Raw genomic sequence first — 16,145 nt, 5'->3', positions numbered from 1 at the left:
GGGGAAGGGAGAGAGGGAGGGAGAGAGGGAAGGAGGGAGGGAGGGAGGGAGGGAGGGTGGGAGGGAGGGTGGGAGGGAGGGAGGAAGCAAGCCAGGGAAAGCAGTGTGTGCTTGTAACCCCTGTACTGGGGAGGCAAGGACAGGAGGATCTCTGACTTGCTGGCCAAATAGTCCAGCCAAGTCAGTGAGTCCCAGGCTGAGAGACCCTGTCTCAAAACATAAATAAGTAATGTGGGGAACGACTAAGGAAAACGTCTACGAGCTCACACACATAGATGCGTACATCCACGTGCATGAGAGGGGAAAGGGGGAAAACCACTGGTCAGTTTTGTTTTTGTTTTTGTTTTTGCTGGAGAGAGGTTTAGTATAGAGGGCTTTGTTTGTTTTGTTTTTTCAAGACAGAGTTTCTCTGTGTAGTTTGGGTACCTGTCCTGGTTCTCGCTCTGTAGACCAGGCTGGCCTCGAACTCACAAAGATCTGCCTGACTCTGCCTCCCGAGTGCTGGGATTAAAGGCGTGCACCACCACTGTCTGGCCTAATTTTTTTATTGAAAGATTTTTTAGCATGATTGAATTTTAGTATGATTCCTCCTGTAAACCTTGGTCTCTATAATTAGGATGCCTGTAGAATGTAGCAGCTGTTTTTTAAAGTTTTTTTCCCCAGCATAATTATTTTTATTAACTATGGTCAAACACAGTTTAAGACAGGTTTATCATGGGCTGGAGAGTCATTCACTTTCTTTTGTTGCTTTCTTTTATTGTTTGAGACAGTGTCTCACTGCCTAGGCTGTCCTGGAACTCATGATTTTCCTGCCTCAGCCTCCAACGTGCTGGGATTATTCTAGCTCTGGGCATTCATCCTAGAACAGGCTTTAGTACAGGACTCCGTAAATGAGAAAGTTCTTCACTACATTATATGTTAAATATATTTGTTTATATTATATATACTGCGTGTGCAATTTGCTTTATAAGAATTAGGAGTCTGGGTTGTCTCACTCAGGATGATTTTTTTCTACTTTTACCCATTTACCTTCGAATTTCATGATAATTCTTTTTAACAGCTAAGTGATACTCAATTTAAATGTACCTCATTTTCTTTATCTGTTCTTCTGTTGGTGGACATCTAGGTTGTTTCTGATTTCTGGCTTTTATGAAAAGAGCAACGATGAACATAATTGAGGAAGTGTCTCTGTAGTAGGATAGAGCATCCTTTGGGTGTATGCCCAAGAGTGGTACAGCTGTGTCTTGAAATAGATCTATTCTGAGCTTTCTGAGGAATTGCAACACTGATGTCCCTTGTGCCTGTACAAGTTTGCACTTCCACTAGCGATGGAGGAGTGTCCCCCTTACCTCACGTCCTTGCCAGCATCTGCTGTCATTTGTTTTATTGGTCTTAGCCATTCCGACTGGTGTGAGATGGAATCTCAAAGTAGTTTTGATTTGCATTTCCCTGATAAATAAGGATGTTGAACATTCTTTTAAGTTATTCTAGATCGTTTGTATTTCCTCTTATGAGAATTCTCTATTTAAATCTGTACGCCATTTTTAATTGGGTTTTTTGTTTTCTTAATGTCCATTTTTTTAGTTCCTTATACATTTTATATACAAGCCCACTACCAGCTTTGTAGATGTTAAAAATCAACAATAGAAATGGAAGAAAGTACACAAACTCATCAAAGTTAAACAACTCACTGCTAAATGAAAATTGAATCTAGACAAAAATGAAGAAGGGAATTAAAACTTTGCTAGAGTTAAATTTAAATGAATATATAACATACCCATACTTATGGGACATAAAGAAGAGGCAAACTCATAGCACTAAGTGTCTACATTTAAAAAAATTTGAGAGATTTTATCCTAGGTATTTCTTAATCTAACAAGTTGACAAGCAAAAGTAGACACCATATATGCCCCCTCTTTGCTCACTGCTGGAGGAGGTGGCCATCTCCAGGGTACGGGACAGCGTCTTAAGGCAGAGGAAAAGAAAAGTAATTTGCAGTGACTGTGAGGTTGGGGGAAGGAGCAGGTTGGCTTAAACATGAACCAGGGAGAGGGGACCAAGGACAGCAGCCGAGAAGGAGGCCATGGGCAGAGGGGGATGGGGAGCAAAGATTCAAAGGAGAAGCTGCTTTGTAGGTCTTGGGCAGAGGGGGTTGGGGGAGCAAAGAACCAAGGGAAGGGATATCTTAGAAGAAAGACTGAAGTCGAGGCCTTGATGAACTAGGAAGGGGGAGCAGAAAGAGGGGCATCTGGAAGACACCAGGTGATGGACACAGTCCTAGGCTATGCTAAGACCTGGTAAGGTGAGATCCTCCACGACTGTGTACCTGAGTACCGCCTTGTGCTCCTCTCTCGGAGCCTGTGGTCTGTGTCTTTCAGAGATGAAATCTACTGCCAGATCTGCAAACAGCTCTCTGAGAACCACAAAACAAGCAGCCTGGCCCGGGGCTGGATTCTGCTCAGCCTCTGTCTGGGCTGCTTCCCACCCTCGGAGAGGTTCATGAAGGTGATGAAGGCTGGGCTGGGGTGGGACTGGATTGGGGAGGGAGGCAGTTTACAGCAGGGACAGACCCTGAGTCCTGAACCCTGGACCGAGTCCAGAAACCATAGCTAATGAGCAGCAATATCTATGCTATTCTAGGCCTCAGTTTTCACACCTGAAAGGATGCTTTACTTGGCTCCTTCAAGCTCCTATCCAGGAGTGCAGGTTCAATGCCTCTGGTCCCAGGAACAGAAATACTCTTCAAGACTAAGTTGGAGATGTAACTCAATTGGTAGCAAGCTTGCAAAGCATGCAAGAAGCCCTGGGTTCAATTCCTAGCACCACCTAAAAATGGAAATGCTGATGTACACCTGTACCAGCTCTCAGGAGGTAGAGGCAGACCTACCTGTCCCACAAGGTGTTGAGCTTACTGATGGACAGTTAGGGTCTATCTCGGTGTGACTAGAACCCAGGGCTTCATCTGTGCTGGGCAAGCACTATTAACCAAGCTACACCTCCAGCAATGAAGAGTTTCAAATTGACTTGGGCAGAAAATAGAAGGCGCCTCCATTCTGAGTGTCTTCCTCTTCCCACCATTTTCTCGCCACCAGTATCTGCTGAATTTCATTGGTCAAGGGCCAGCCAGTTATGGGCCCTTCTGTGCTGAGCGTCTACAACGCACCTTCGCCAATGGGGTGCGTGCAGAACCTCCTACCTGGCTGGAGCTGCAGGTAGGTGCTGGCAGGGATGGGAGATGGGCAGTATAGGGTAGGACACCCTGTGCAGCCCTTTGGCTCCTTCTACCTTCCCTGTGGCATCTTCTTAAAAAAAAAACATTTATTCATTTGTGTGTGTGTGCGTGTGCGTGCGCGTGTGTGCATGCATGCATGCACATAGCTGCATACAGAGGTCAGAGAACAACTTGCTGGAGTCATCTCTCTCCTACCATGTGGATACCAGGAATTAAACTCGGGTCACCACTCTTTCGAAAAGTGCCTTTACTTGCTGAGCCATCCCATTGGCCCCTCTGCTGCACCTTCTGGGCCATTCCTGGTCCTTAGCACGGCACGAGCTTCGAAGCCACCCTCTCAGTCCACATTCCCATTTTGTTCCTGTCTCCTGCCTTCCTGGATGGGAAGATACAGCTACCATGCTCTGTATAGAGAGCACAGACAGATTCTAGCTCCTAGAAGGCGATGGTCCCGCAAGTCCGTTGCCTTTGTAGCTCGTTATTTGTTGGGAGCTGGCGCCACCTCTCCCTGCTTTGTCTCAGACACCTGCGAGCCCTCAGAAAGGGTCACTCCAGACAACCAGGACAGAGGGAGCACTCTGGCTCACGCCAGTGCCCTGTACTGGCCCACATCGAGGCGACAGGCCTCCTCTGGCCACGTTTCTTTCATGTTCTCTCTTCAGTTCCTAAGTCCACAGGGCTTCCTTCCCGTAAGCCCTGAACTGTTGGTGAACATGAAGCCACTCACATCTGCAGTGTTGTGCTTAGGACTCAATGACTCAAAATGTTGTCCGAGTCAACCTTAGCACCGTGGGTTTTCATCTGAATGTGGCAAATTATACAGAGACTGCCTCTCAAAAGTCCACGACTCACCTGCTATGTGTGGGCAACACAGATCCCTGGACACCATGCCAAGTCTCAGCCAGACTCTGGGTATTCCAAGGGACTCCACAGGGACAAGCAAGCTCAAGGATGGGGAGCCTCTAGAGCCTGGTGGTTCTGGAACCCAGGACTACAAGGCACCATCCATCTGTTCCCAGGCTGTCAAGTCCAAGAAGCACATCCCGATCCAGGTCATCCTGGCAACTGGAGGGAGCCTGACTATCTCTGTGGATTCTGCCTCCACCTCCCGAGAAATCTGCCAGCACATCGCTCAGAAACAGGGCCTCAGGGACCATCTGGGCTTCTCCCTCCAGGTCGCTGTATATGACAAGGTATCAACTAGAAGTCTTAGCCTACACATGCCCCCCATACACACCTGAGCCAGAGCACCCTGAAGCTAGAGTCTGGACCTTATTAACCTGCCCTAGCTGCATCCTCAGCCACCATACACACACTCATGGGCATGCACATACATGCACGTGTGCACAGACATTCATGTGTATGCATGCACATACATACACACATCAGAAATGCCTCATACCAGATGTCCAGTCCTCCTGCCTGCATATTCACAGGCCAGCAGTTGCGCCTTTACCCAGACAGGGTCAGACATGAACCTTCACTCCCAAAACTCAGGAAACACTAACACTTCCCTGTGAGAGTCCAACTCTACCTCCTTCAGGAGTCATTTTGGGGAGTAATGGCCAGACCATGATCCTTATAAAGATACCATTTGAGGGCTGGGGAGACAGTTCAGTTGGTCAAGCATGCACAGTAAACATAAGGACCTGAGTTCAAACCCTCAGAATGACGTAAATAATCTGAACATGGTGGACTTTGCTGCAGTACTTCAAGAATGGTGACCAGAGGATCCTGGGGCCTCATTGGTCAGCCAGTCTAACCGAATTAGTGAGCTCTAGATTCATTGAGAGAGCCTATCTCAAAAACTAAGCTGGGAGCATTAAGCAAGACTTGCCACCCACCCATGACCCCCACAAGCATGCAGATACACACATATATCCATGTGTGTACAAAAAGAGGAAAAAAGGAGTTTTGGCATCCAAGTAGACTCAGAAGTAGCTTCTTGGCCCACCCAGGGCATCACAGTCCCTGTCTTCCACATACGGTGTTAAGGGTAGATGTCTCTGTGGGTCAGGGCACATACCAGTGGCTAACCCCTCTTTAACCCGATTCTGGCCTCAGTTCTGGTCCTTGGGAAGCGGCTGTGACCATGTGATGGATGCTGTGGCCCAGTGTGAACAACTGGCCCAGGAGAGGGGAGAGAGCCAGCGCCAGTCCCCCTGGCGAATCTACTTCCGGAAGGAGTTCTTCACCCCCTGGCATGACTCCCAGGAGGACCCCGTGAGCACCAAGCTCATTTACTGCCAAGTCGTTCGTGGAGTATGGTCTGGCGAGTACAATTTTGAGAAGGTGAGGAGCCCTGAGGAGTAGCCTCATTCTTAGCTTGTGGCCATCAGGATGCTCCATAGCAGAGGGATGGCATGGAAATAACAAAGAATATGACAGGTCGGAGGCAGAGGGATGAGGGTTGGGGAGGTAGTTACAAAGGTGCAGATGTGGGACCTGTACTGGGTACAGCCATCTCCCCCCAGGGCTGGCCTGTGTCTTCTTCCTGTGGGCTGCAGTTTTGTTTGGGCATCTGGGATCCTTGGCACCCACAGCATCGGGCAGGGAAGGCCTCCCTATCTGCCCCAGGCTGCCCCCAGGCTGCCTGGCCTCTCACGGCAGCTGCTCGGTCCTGGGGATCAAGAACATGGCCTCAGACCTGGAACTGTAACTCCGTTGGTAGATTGAACGAGGCCATGGGCTTGGTCCCCCGCAGTGCAAAAATGGAACATGGTTGTGAACACCTGCAATCCCAGCAACTGGGGGGTGGAGGCAGGAGGATTAGAAGTCCAAGGTTACCCTTGGATACATAGGGAGTTTGAGGCCAGCCTGAGATACACGAGATCTATTCTCAACTGGGAGGGGAACTGGAGAAGAGGGGGAAGATGAAGAAGAAAGTGTAGAGGAGGAGGAGGAGGAGGAGGAGGAGGAGGAGGAGGAGGAGGAGGAGGAGGAGAAAAGAGAGGGGAGGAGAGGGGAAGGGAAGGGAGAAGAGAAGCCTTGGGTTCACATCTGGAAGGTACAAAATGCCAAGAGCTCCATCAATGGGGTGCACTGTGGCGAGGAGGCAGCAGGTGCAGACACTGTACCACATCAGGAGGCTGGCCTTGGGACCCAGCGGCCACAGCCATCCCAGAGATCTGCCTGCAAAGGGCAGCCACTGTGCTCTCTTGGCATGGGATGACTACACCCACTTAGAGCAGCAATGTTGGGGAGGGGTTAGGACAGGTGGCCGTTCCTGCTTCCTACCTTGTCTGAGTGGTTGGTTAAGCCCACGGTGCTGAGGCAGGAGCAGCCTCACGTGGAGGCCTGTGGGCCCTTGCTCACACCCGTGATGCTCCCGTTGTCCCTGGCATACAGGAAGAAGAGCTGGTGGAGCTGCTGGCCCGTCACTGCTACGTGCAGCTTGGGGCCACAGTGAAGAGCGATGCCGTTCGGGAGCTGCTGCCCAGCTGTGTTCCCTCCAAGCTGTACCGGACCAAGTCTCCGGAGAAGTGGGCTAGCATGGTCACTGCTGCCCACGCTAAGGTCAGCCTGGGGCAGGCGGGGCGCTCTGGCCCTGAGCCTTTCTTTGAGAGGAGATGAGATGGATGGATCCCTCCCACCATGAGTCTCCCCGCACGCCAGGGTTCAGGAAGCTTCAACAGGCTCAACCCTGACTCAAGAGACAAATGTCTCCTTTAGCTTAACACCGCACCACAGGTTCCTGTCACCTCTCCTCCCTCTTAGCCTCAAGTTTCTCTGCCCAACAGCACCTAGCTGGCCCTGTCTTCCAGGGCTAGAGATTCCACAGCTGCTGAATAGTGACAATTCTGTGGCCCTGGCATAGGCTCATCAATACTTCCCTTCATGCTCACCTCCAAGCCCCTCGATGTCCCCTCATTGGGCACATGGGAAATCTTTGGTGTAGACATCTTAAGCATTTGGTATATGTGGGCAAATGGCCAAAGCACCCTTCATACATGGTGTGGCCATTAACATGCCTAAAGTCAGCACGTGAGTGTTTCAAAGTAGAAACAAGAAATGATATTTGGTCCAACAGGGAAAGAAAGCTTGGAGACATTACCGACAATAGCACGGTGGACCATGTTAGGGAGGGAAAAGGCCAGCCAGATAAAGAAGGGAGCTAGAAGGAGGATAGGAGAAGACACCTCTGCAAGAGGCTCCCAAATATGAAGGAAGCCAAAGTGAGGTGCCCAGGACCCAGGGACACACAGCAAGACGGTCTTCACAGGCACTCCTCAGCAACAGTAAGCCTGTGTTCATCCGTTTGCTGTTGCCGTGACGAAACAGTCAGCTTAAAAGGAGGAAGGGGGTGGTGGGGATGGCTCTGTGGATAAAGAGCTTGCTGTGCAAGGCTGACAACCTGAGTTCAGATCCCCAAACCCATGAAAAGCCGGATGAGGCGGCACAAGCATGTGCAATCCCAGTACACACCTGCAGGAAGATGGGCGGCAGGGACCCAAGAGCCTCCAGAACCCGGGAGAGAGCCAGCCAGCCCGGAACGTGCAACAGCAAGCCACAAGAGACCTTGTGTCAACTTGGTGGAAGGCGAGGACCAGCACTGGAGGGTGTCCTCTGCCCTTCCACGCGGCGGGGTGATGGAGATGAGGTCTGGGGTTTTCCACTCCATACAGGCCCCGTATACCCAGTCAAGAGCCACACCGTTGGCGGTGAGGGAGCAGACAGTGGAGGCTGCCCGTTTACTGTGGCCCCTGCTCTTCTCCCGGCTGTTTGAAGTCACCACGCTCTCTGGTAAGAGCATCTGGTGTGGCGGGATGGGGGAGGATAAGGAGCCGCTCCTGGTGGCCGGCATGGCCTTCACTCCGGGTCACCTTCTGGCCAGGCCCCCGCCTTCCCAAGACACAGCTGATTTTGGCCATTAACTGGAAGGGGATGTGCTTCCTGGACCAGAAGGAGAGGACGCTGCTGGAGTTGTCCTTCGCAGAGGTCATGGGTCTGGTTGCCAACAGGTAAACCTCAAGCCCGCTACTTCACGATGTGAGTCCTTCGTTTAGATGTATATGGAACTCGAGAACAGACACAGAGAGGGGGGATCTTGTTGCCCTCAGGAGCCGGGCTGCGGTAGCAGGACAAGTATAGCAACCACAGAACTTAGGGACCCCCCTCTCGTAGGGTTCTCAACTCCTAGGGGTTCTTCCAAGCAATCTAGGAAGCCTCCCCAGGCTCCACTACAGCTCCTCGGTCATAGTCTGCAGAGATGGCCTGTAGCAGGTACACAGTGCCGCTCCCCACCCCCACCCCCACCCACCTCCCCGGGGGTCAACTGCGCAGCACCTTCCTGGACAACATCCTTGTTGTGTTCCTGAACTGTCTTGTTGCCATGCAAAACTACCTGGCATAGGCAACTTAGGGAAAGAAAGTTTTGCTCTGACTCATGGTTTGAGGGTACAGTCCATCGTGGCAGGCAAGGCAGGCAGCTGGTCCCGTCGTGTCCACAGTCAGGAAGCAGAGAGAGACATGGCTGCTGCTGCTCACGGTCTCCTTTCCACCAGTCTGGGATCTGAGCCTGTGGAATGCTGCACCCACATTTAGTGTCTCCCCACATCAGTTAATCCAATCTGGAAACCCCGTCGGATAGACCCAGAGGTTTGTCTCATAGGTGGTCTAGATGCTAACGAGGTGACCATCAGTATTAACTGTTTCACCCATTCGATAGAGAAGTAAACTGAGGCACACTGGCTAAGGTAACTGTCCCAGGTTCCAGAGCAAGCCATCTGTGTGATGTTCCTCATCACCTGCTCAGAGCAGCCATACATGCAGGGGAGTGGCATACCTGCCTCTGAGACCCAGAGATCTGCTGGCCACTTGTCCATCATCTAAGGTGCTGCCTGGGACTCGGGCCAACCTGGACTCAGACCAAGCTCTTTCAAGGACCCTGAGGAGTCCCTTGCTTTCCCATATGTAGCAATGGAATTGTCACCTTCTCAAAGGCTGCCCGGGGGTGAAACGAGAGAGAACAGGGCAGGCTCCTGGTCACACTGCACGCTTTGTGCCCTCAGGGAGGCCCCAGGTGGGCAGAAACTGCTCCTGTCCACACTGCATGAAGAGTATGAGTTCGTCTCCCCCAGCAGCGTGGCCATTGCAGAGCTGGTGGCCTTGTTCCTGGGAGGCTTGAAGGAGAGGTCTGTGTTCGCCATGGCCCTGCAGGACAGGAAGGCCACAGGTGCCCACTGGGAAAGGGAAGGGGTGGCAGCTTATGGGACTAGTGGAGAAGGATGGCTTTCTCATATCCACGAGACCCAAAGCAAGGCTTAGAGACATAAGTATCCATATTATGGGGCCAGCAAGGTCCCCATCTGAAGGGGATAAAGGAGGAGGTCTTACACATACACCCCACCAAGGCCGCCAATACTTTCAATCATTAGCAAGGTTAACTCATACCTGGAGGGACTTACACACCATCTCCACAACCATCCCATTATCCCATTTTACAGACACCAGACCAGAGGCTCAGAGAGGGGATCGTTCACCCAGCACCACACAGCTTTCCCGAAAGCTCTTACTCCAGTGAAAGCTGGGCTGGAACCTATAGGCCAGCATTAGGCTCCAAGACCTCAGCCATAGAGACTGATTCCACTGTAGGCAAACTGGCTGGAAATCAGATGAAAGGGCTCTCCGTAGGAACCCTTAAACTCTGTGAGGAACATTGGGCCAGAGAGGGTAGCCCTGTTACCCCATTAGTCCTCATGGTCATCTAGGAAATAGCATCAGAGGCTTACAGATTTGCACATGGGCTCAGAGGTCAGGCCACATAGCACTCTGTCCAGGCATGTAAACCACCGGCTGTGAGCTCTGTCTCCTGCCCAGTCCCTACCCAGCTCCTCCTAGTCAGGCTCCAGAAGTCTATTAGGCTGGGGGCGCAGTGAGAATTCCCATGCCCTGCCTGCTCAAGGCAATCAGGTGACATTTCTACACCATCCCCTCAGAGTGGCCTTGGACCCATGGTTCTGTGCCTCAGTTTCTCCATATGCCAAAGGATACCATCTCTGAAATGCCAGTGTAGTCTGGGGACTTTGGAGATCTCCAGCAAATGTGGCATTCTTGTCTCTCTCTCTCTCTCTGTGACCGGGACCAGCAGATGATGCCACCCTCCTGCCCTTCAAGAAAGGGGACTTACTGATCCTGACCAAGAAACAAGGACTGTTGGCCTCAGAGAACTGGATCCCAGGCCAGAATGACAGAACAGGCAAGACCGGGCTGGTGCCCGTGGCCTGCCTGTACATCATCCCCTCGGTCACCAAGCCCTCAGCCCAGCTGCTGGTATGTCACACGTACATCTCTGATCAGCTGGGGCACTGTGAGCAGGCTCCTGGGATGCTCAACCTGGGACCCTCGCTCACCATCTTCCTTTTAGAAATCCAGAAGGATCACATGGGCATTATTAGCGCGGTTCCAACAATCCCCTTTAATCCTGAGTAATGGCCAAGTTGACATATGTATGCAGGCACTTAGTAGGTGCTCAGTGAAGGTTGTTCTCTTCCTCTCGCCAAGGAAATGTCCTGGGGACACATCTCAGGGTGTCCACATCATCCCCCTGCCCCAAGGATACCCCTGTGCCAACCCCAAGAGCTGTCCTTTGGGAAGCAGAGATAGGCCTGCAACTCAAGGTTGCCATCCACAGCAGCTCCTAAATCCCTGAGCAGAAATGTCCTAGGGAAAGAGAGCCATGGGTTGTGAGACCCCGAATGGCCACACCCTGAGAGCAGGGTGAACCAAACTCCACAGCTATTGACGCTAATCTAGCTAAAGAAAAGGAACGTCTTCGAGGGGTCCAATCCACTTGGCCACATAGTCGGCGAAGGCCTATCACCCCTGGGTTCTGACCGCACGCCACTCACTGAGGGAAGAGCCTTGAGGGCAGTGGCTCCTGGGTAACCATGGGCCTGCCCCCTGCAGAGCTTGCTGGCCATGTCACCAGAGAAACGGAAGCTGGCAGTCCAGGAGGGGCGGGCTGCAGAGCCACTGCCTGAGGAGCAGCCCACAGAGTCACCATACACCCTGGAGGAGTTCGCCTACCAGTTCTTCAGGTGCGTTCTTCCCACTCCAGTGGCTGCCAAAAGGCTGGGGTGGCGGGTGCACAGCCATGGTACATGGTACGAGGAAAGGAAGGCAGCAGCCACCGCGAGAGGCCAAACAGGGGCAGAGAACGCCTCAGCACAGGCCCTTACAGCGGCTCTGTCTCTGGCAGGACCCCAGATAAGGAGACCATCAGCAGGGCCACGATGCCTATGGCCCGCAGCCGAGGCCACCTGTGGGCCTACTCCCCAGAGCCACTGCGCCAGCCACTGCTCAAATGTGTCCACGACAAAGCTAAACTTCGGGATGCAGCCTGCCAGATCTTCCTTGATATCCTTCCCGTCGGCCTACCCTAGCTGCAGGCAAGCCTACAGACATACCCGCCTGGGTCCCTTCCAGACCCACAGCTACCTGTGAGGGGTCAGGCCTCATGTGAGAAAGCACCTTGCAGAGCCAATACTCGGCTCCCTGCAAGAATTTCTGAGGCTCAGTAAAGGGCCTGGAGAAAAGCGTCCGTACGGGGTGGTCCCAGCTTGGGGGCCAGTGTGAGCCTGGGCCAAGGGCCAGTGAGGGGCTTGATTCAGGGGTCAGTGTGAGCCTGGATCAGAGTTTAGAGTGTGCACTGGTCCAGAGGTCAATTTGGGACTTGGTTCAGAGGTCAGTGTGAACATGGTTGAGGGGGTCAGTGAGCAGCTTGGTTCAGGGTTGAGCCTGGGCCCCGGGGCAGCATTGGGCCAGGGTACTGTTCTCCTTCACAGTCACACCCATTCTCAAGTACACAGGCGACTACCCTTCCCGGCAGTCGTGGCACAGCCTGGAGCTCACAGATCAGATGTTCTCGTTAGCCCAGCAGGACCCGGCCCTTCAGGATGAACTCTACTGCCAGATCCTGAAGCAGTTGACACACAACTCCATCAGGTCTGCCAAGGTGTAGCCTCCTGCCCTAGGCTCCGGACTAGGCCTCTGCCAGGGGCACACAGTCACACGTAGGTCTGGATCCATGCCCAGCAGCCAAAGCAGCCATGAGAGGTCCAGGGCCCTGTGGGCTCTGCTAGTATCTGATGACGGTTGATGAAGAAGGGACAGCCCTGCCCTGCACCCTGCCCACCGCCATCCTTTTCCTGTGTGACCTGGGCAGGCTGTGGCCTCTCTGAACCCATTTCCGTAAAGTGGACAGTAGTGTCTGTCTTGTCCTCAGGGCATGAAAGTGCCCTGTTGCACTGGGCGGCTGGACTGCAGGCTGGCATAACGTAGCCTTGGTGTGTACTGTGTCCCCCTCCCCTCCCCATGGAAGCGCCCAAATCCACAGGCCCAGTGTTCCATCTCTGCTTCTGAAGTATCTGGTTGGCCCGGGCACAGCACAGAGCCCTACCCCTGACGGGAGCTACCCCACAGGTACAGCGAAGAGCGAGCCTGGCAGCTGCTATGGCTCTTCACGGGCCTCTTCCCGCCAGGCAAAACGCTGCTGCCCCATGCTCAGAAGTTCATAGACTCCCGGAGGAAGAAACCACTGGCTCCCGACTGCAGCCGCAGGCTCCACAGGGTTCTGAGGTAGGCCTGCTGCCTTGCAACCCGGAGAGCACAGGCTCTGTGTGACCTCAGGTCCCCTGCCAGGAAGATGGGACCAGATGGAGGAAGGGGCAGGAGGCTCAGGAGGGTCCCGGGGAGGCCTGGGTGCTCAGAGATGCTTCTATCAGCATCAATAGGCATCTTATCCACGGCTCCCCTGCCCCATGTCTGCCCACTCAGAACATAGAAGAGTCAACTGATGTCCCAGCATGACCGAGGCATCTTGGTCTAGCCCAGGGTGACTGAGGTCAAAGGACTGTCTTTCTTAACCCCTATACCATCTCCTTCCTCCCTACTATCATCAAGAGGGTCTTCCTATAGGGCTCTGCCAATCCCCATTAACCTTAGAGTGACAGTGAATTTGGCATATTCATGCAGGCACTTAGTAGCTGCTCAATAAAGATGACTCTCTTCCTCTCGCCATGGATATGTCCTGGCGACAAACTCAACCTTCCTTGGCCCGTGCTTCATTTCAAACATAAGGCCAGGGTGTCCACACTTTCCCCTGTCCCTTGGAGTCTCCTGCCTTCTCTGCCTTGGCCTTGACCATGATGAATGTGGGCTGACAGTGAGTGTGAATGGCCACACATAATTGCAAACATGGAGGAAGTAGCATCCTTTGAAGGGCCATGCTGGAGTCCCCACCCCCTGCTCAATCCCCTGACCTGTGAACACAAGAACACTCCTGTCCATAACACCATAGCCAACAGTCCCTGGTATTGCTAGGGAGCCCATGTGTCCCCAGCCTTCTTGAAGGTAGGTGGGACTAGGCTCATCTTTATCCCAGGGTCACATGCAGAGCTTACCGGGCAGAGACAAACCCTAGGAAGTCTGAGGATCAGGAACCCACCTGCCCCCCTGCACTGGTCAGTGAGGGTCCTTGCTTCCAGCACCAGACTGAATGCCTTGATGTAGATTGGTGGTTGGGGTGGGTACAGGAATGAAAGGAGTGTCACTGTGGCTGTCCTCCTCAGGATGGGACCTCGGAAGCAGCCCCCACATCACATAGAGGTGAAGGCTGCTGAACAGAATGTGTCCAAACTATGCCATGAGGTCTACCTCCCCAATGACACCAGTGAGGTGAGTGCCCAGCCTGGTATACAGTGAACCTCAGGCCTCAGAAGGCTGCAGGACACATTCTCACCATGCCAGTATGCTCTTTGTTCATTTAAATAGATCCATTTCTAGGTTCCAAAGGGACTTTCTCACCCCTCCCATTTCCCCCACCCCCTACCCCACCCCCCACCCCCGCTCACTACCCACATCTGTGCTAGCATGCCTGCCTCCATACTCCAAGCCAGCATGGGGAGCAGCAGACTGAGTTAAGGTGCCATGGGAGGTGGGCGGGGACTACCAGTGAGATCAGAAGAGGGAACTATTCCAAAGGTATGAGTTAAGATTCTAGGCCAAGGAGGAAAGGGAAGGAAAGCCAGAGGGCTGAGCAGCAAGGCTGAATCCTGGGGCTTGTGGGCCCCTGGAGGCATCTATGGTGAGTATAGCCATGGGCCTTTGGCCTAGAGCTTGCCCTGGAGGTTTGAGGTGTCAGAAGGGAGAGGCAGGAGGTAGGTAACCACTGGGCCCCAGCTGTGATAAAGAAGCGTCAAAGTAGAATGTGACCAAGGCCACCCTCACACTCTCCCCCATGCCACATGAGCATCTGTGACTTGAGTATAGTTAAGTCCCTACAGTGAAAGTTCCCATAGTCTGGCTACAGGATCACAATACAGGTCCAAAGGGCCAGACCTCCTGGGTCTAGCCTGGGCCCAGGACAGTAAGAGTTGTTACCAAGCAGTATGATATGTGGGTGGTTTTCTGGGGCCTGTCCTTCTCCAGACAGACAATGGCCAGCCCAAGGCTTATAGATAACAAAAGCAGGCCCAGGGTGATGGTTCAGTCATTGAAGTGCTTGCCACACAAACAGGGAGACTCTGGTTCAGATCCCTGACCTTGAGTAAAAGCTGGGCTCCATAGCACCGGGAGGTAGAGACTCCCTGGAGCTTACTGGCCAGTCACCTTAGCCAAATGGATGAGTTCCACATTCAGTGAGAGACCCTGTCTTTAAAAAAAAAAATGTGGGAAACAATTAAGAAAGACACTTGAGTGACTTTAAAGGTATACTGGCACATGCCTTTAATCCCAGCACTTGGGAGGCAGAGGCAGGTGAATCTGAGTTCAAGGCCAGCCTGGTCTACAGAGTGGGTTCCAGGACAGCCAGGGCTACACAGAGAAACCCCATCTCAAAAGAAAGGAAGAAAGGAAGGGAGGAAAGGAGGGAGGGAGAGAGGGAGGGAGGGAGGGAGGAAAGAAGGAAGGAAAGAAGGAAGGAAGGAAGGAAGGAAGGAAGGAAGGAAGGAAGGAAGGAAGGAAGGAAGGAAAGAAGGAAGGAAAAAAAGACACCTGAGGTTCACCCCTGGCCTTCACAATCATATGTACACAAATGCACATACACCCACATGTGCACATACCCATATGAACATGGATATGCGCGCGCGCACACACACATACACATGCACGCACGAACACACTCTCTCACACACAAACACACACACGCGCACGCACACACGTACAGGAGGACATACCCCAGAGCAGTGGTTTGGGAAGCCTTCTTGCCCAAGCTGGGACCTGGGCCTCACCTGCTATCTCTCTGTGCAGACAATGGAGGTAGGCAGCAACAGCCGGGTGAGAGACCTATGTGAGAGCATCGCCACTCGGCTGCAGCTGGCCTCCTTAGATGGCTGCAGTCTCTTCATCAAGATCACAGACAAGGTGAGCAGCTTGGTAGGCCAAGGAGTAGAGCAAGATCCTCTTGCCTGAGGAGGCCTCCCGTGACCAGCAGACCTCAGCCTGCCCAGAACACTGCTAGCCATGCCCTTCAGTGCACAGTTGGGGCTATGGGGATGAACGGGGTGGAGTCTTGCGGTCCCACCCCCTGCTGGTCAACCCCAGTGAGCCCCTAGCCCACCCAGCCAAAACACAGAGTTTCTAGATCCAGCTCCACTGGGTCTCCCCGGATTATACGCTCCAGAAGCCGCCATACCTGCCTCTGCCTCTTCCCTCAGGTCATCAGCCTGAAGGAGGGAGACTTCTTTTTTGACAGCTTGAGGCAGGTATCTGACTGGGTGAAGAAGAACAGGCCTCAGAAAGAAGGTGAGGGGCATCTCTGTGGAGGGGGTGGCTGCTTGCTGAATCACTGGCATGGTTCCGGACCCATCCATCTACTCTCCCTCACCCCCATGTTCCCTAGACATGCAAATGGCTAACTCCCGGCAGGGTGAGAGAGGTACCCCAGAGCCCCGCCTCATGGCAGTGGGGGTGG

At 53.0% G+C, this 16,145-nt stretch overlaps 1 protein-coding gene across 1 annotated transcript in view; it reads left to right on the top strand.

The window, feature by feature from the left end:
- Positions 1 to 16,145, top strand: part of Myo7b (myosin VIIB) — a 74,693-nt gene that overhangs the window by 55,319 nt on the left and 3,229 nt on the right. Inside the window, exons 25-40 of the mRNA XM_052741769.1 lie at positions 2,379 to 2,505; positions 3,093 to 3,212; positions 4,252 to 4,425; positions 5,297 to 5,524; positions 6,581 to 6,748; positions 7,858 to 7,975; positions 8,067 to 8,193; positions 9,244 to 9,407; positions 10,323 to 10,504; positions 11,141 to 11,271; positions 11,433 to 11,590; positions 12,025 to 12,178; positions 12,656 to 12,811; positions 13,804 to 13,909; positions 15,482 to 15,595; positions 15,889 to 15,976. Coding sequence (XP_052597729.1) covers positions 2,379 to 2,505; positions 3,093 to 3,212; positions 4,252 to 4,425; positions 5,297 to 5,524; positions 6,581 to 6,748; positions 7,858 to 7,975; positions 8,067 to 8,193; positions 9,244 to 9,407; positions 10,323 to 10,504; positions 11,141 to 11,271; positions 11,433 to 11,590; positions 12,025 to 12,178; positions 12,656 to 12,811; positions 13,804 to 13,909; positions 15,482 to 15,595; positions 15,889 to 15,976 — 2,315 coding nt within the window. The remainder of the gene's footprint in view (positions 1 to 2,378; positions 2,506 to 3,092; positions 3,213 to 4,251; positions 4,426 to 5,296; positions 5,525 to 6,580; positions 6,749 to 7,857; positions 7,976 to 8,066; positions 8,194 to 9,243; positions 9,408 to 10,322; positions 10,505 to 11,140; positions 11,272 to 11,432; positions 11,591 to 12,024; positions 12,179 to 12,655; positions 12,812 to 13,803; positions 13,910 to 15,481; positions 15,596 to 15,888; positions 15,977 to 16,145) is intronic.

Source organism: Peromyscus californicus, unplaced genomic scaffold (genome assembly GCF_007827085.1).
Source record: "Peromyscus californicus insignis strain IS unplaced genomic scaffold, ASM782708v3 Scaffold_17__1_contigs__length_78620276, whole genome shotgun sequence".
NCBI classification, from domain to species: Eukaryota; Metazoa; Chordata; class Mammalia; order Rodentia; family Cricetidae; genus Peromyscus; species Peromyscus californicus.
The sequence above is the reverse complement of the archived record's forward strand: the minus strand, read 5'-3'. Positions and strand labels throughout refer to the sequence as shown.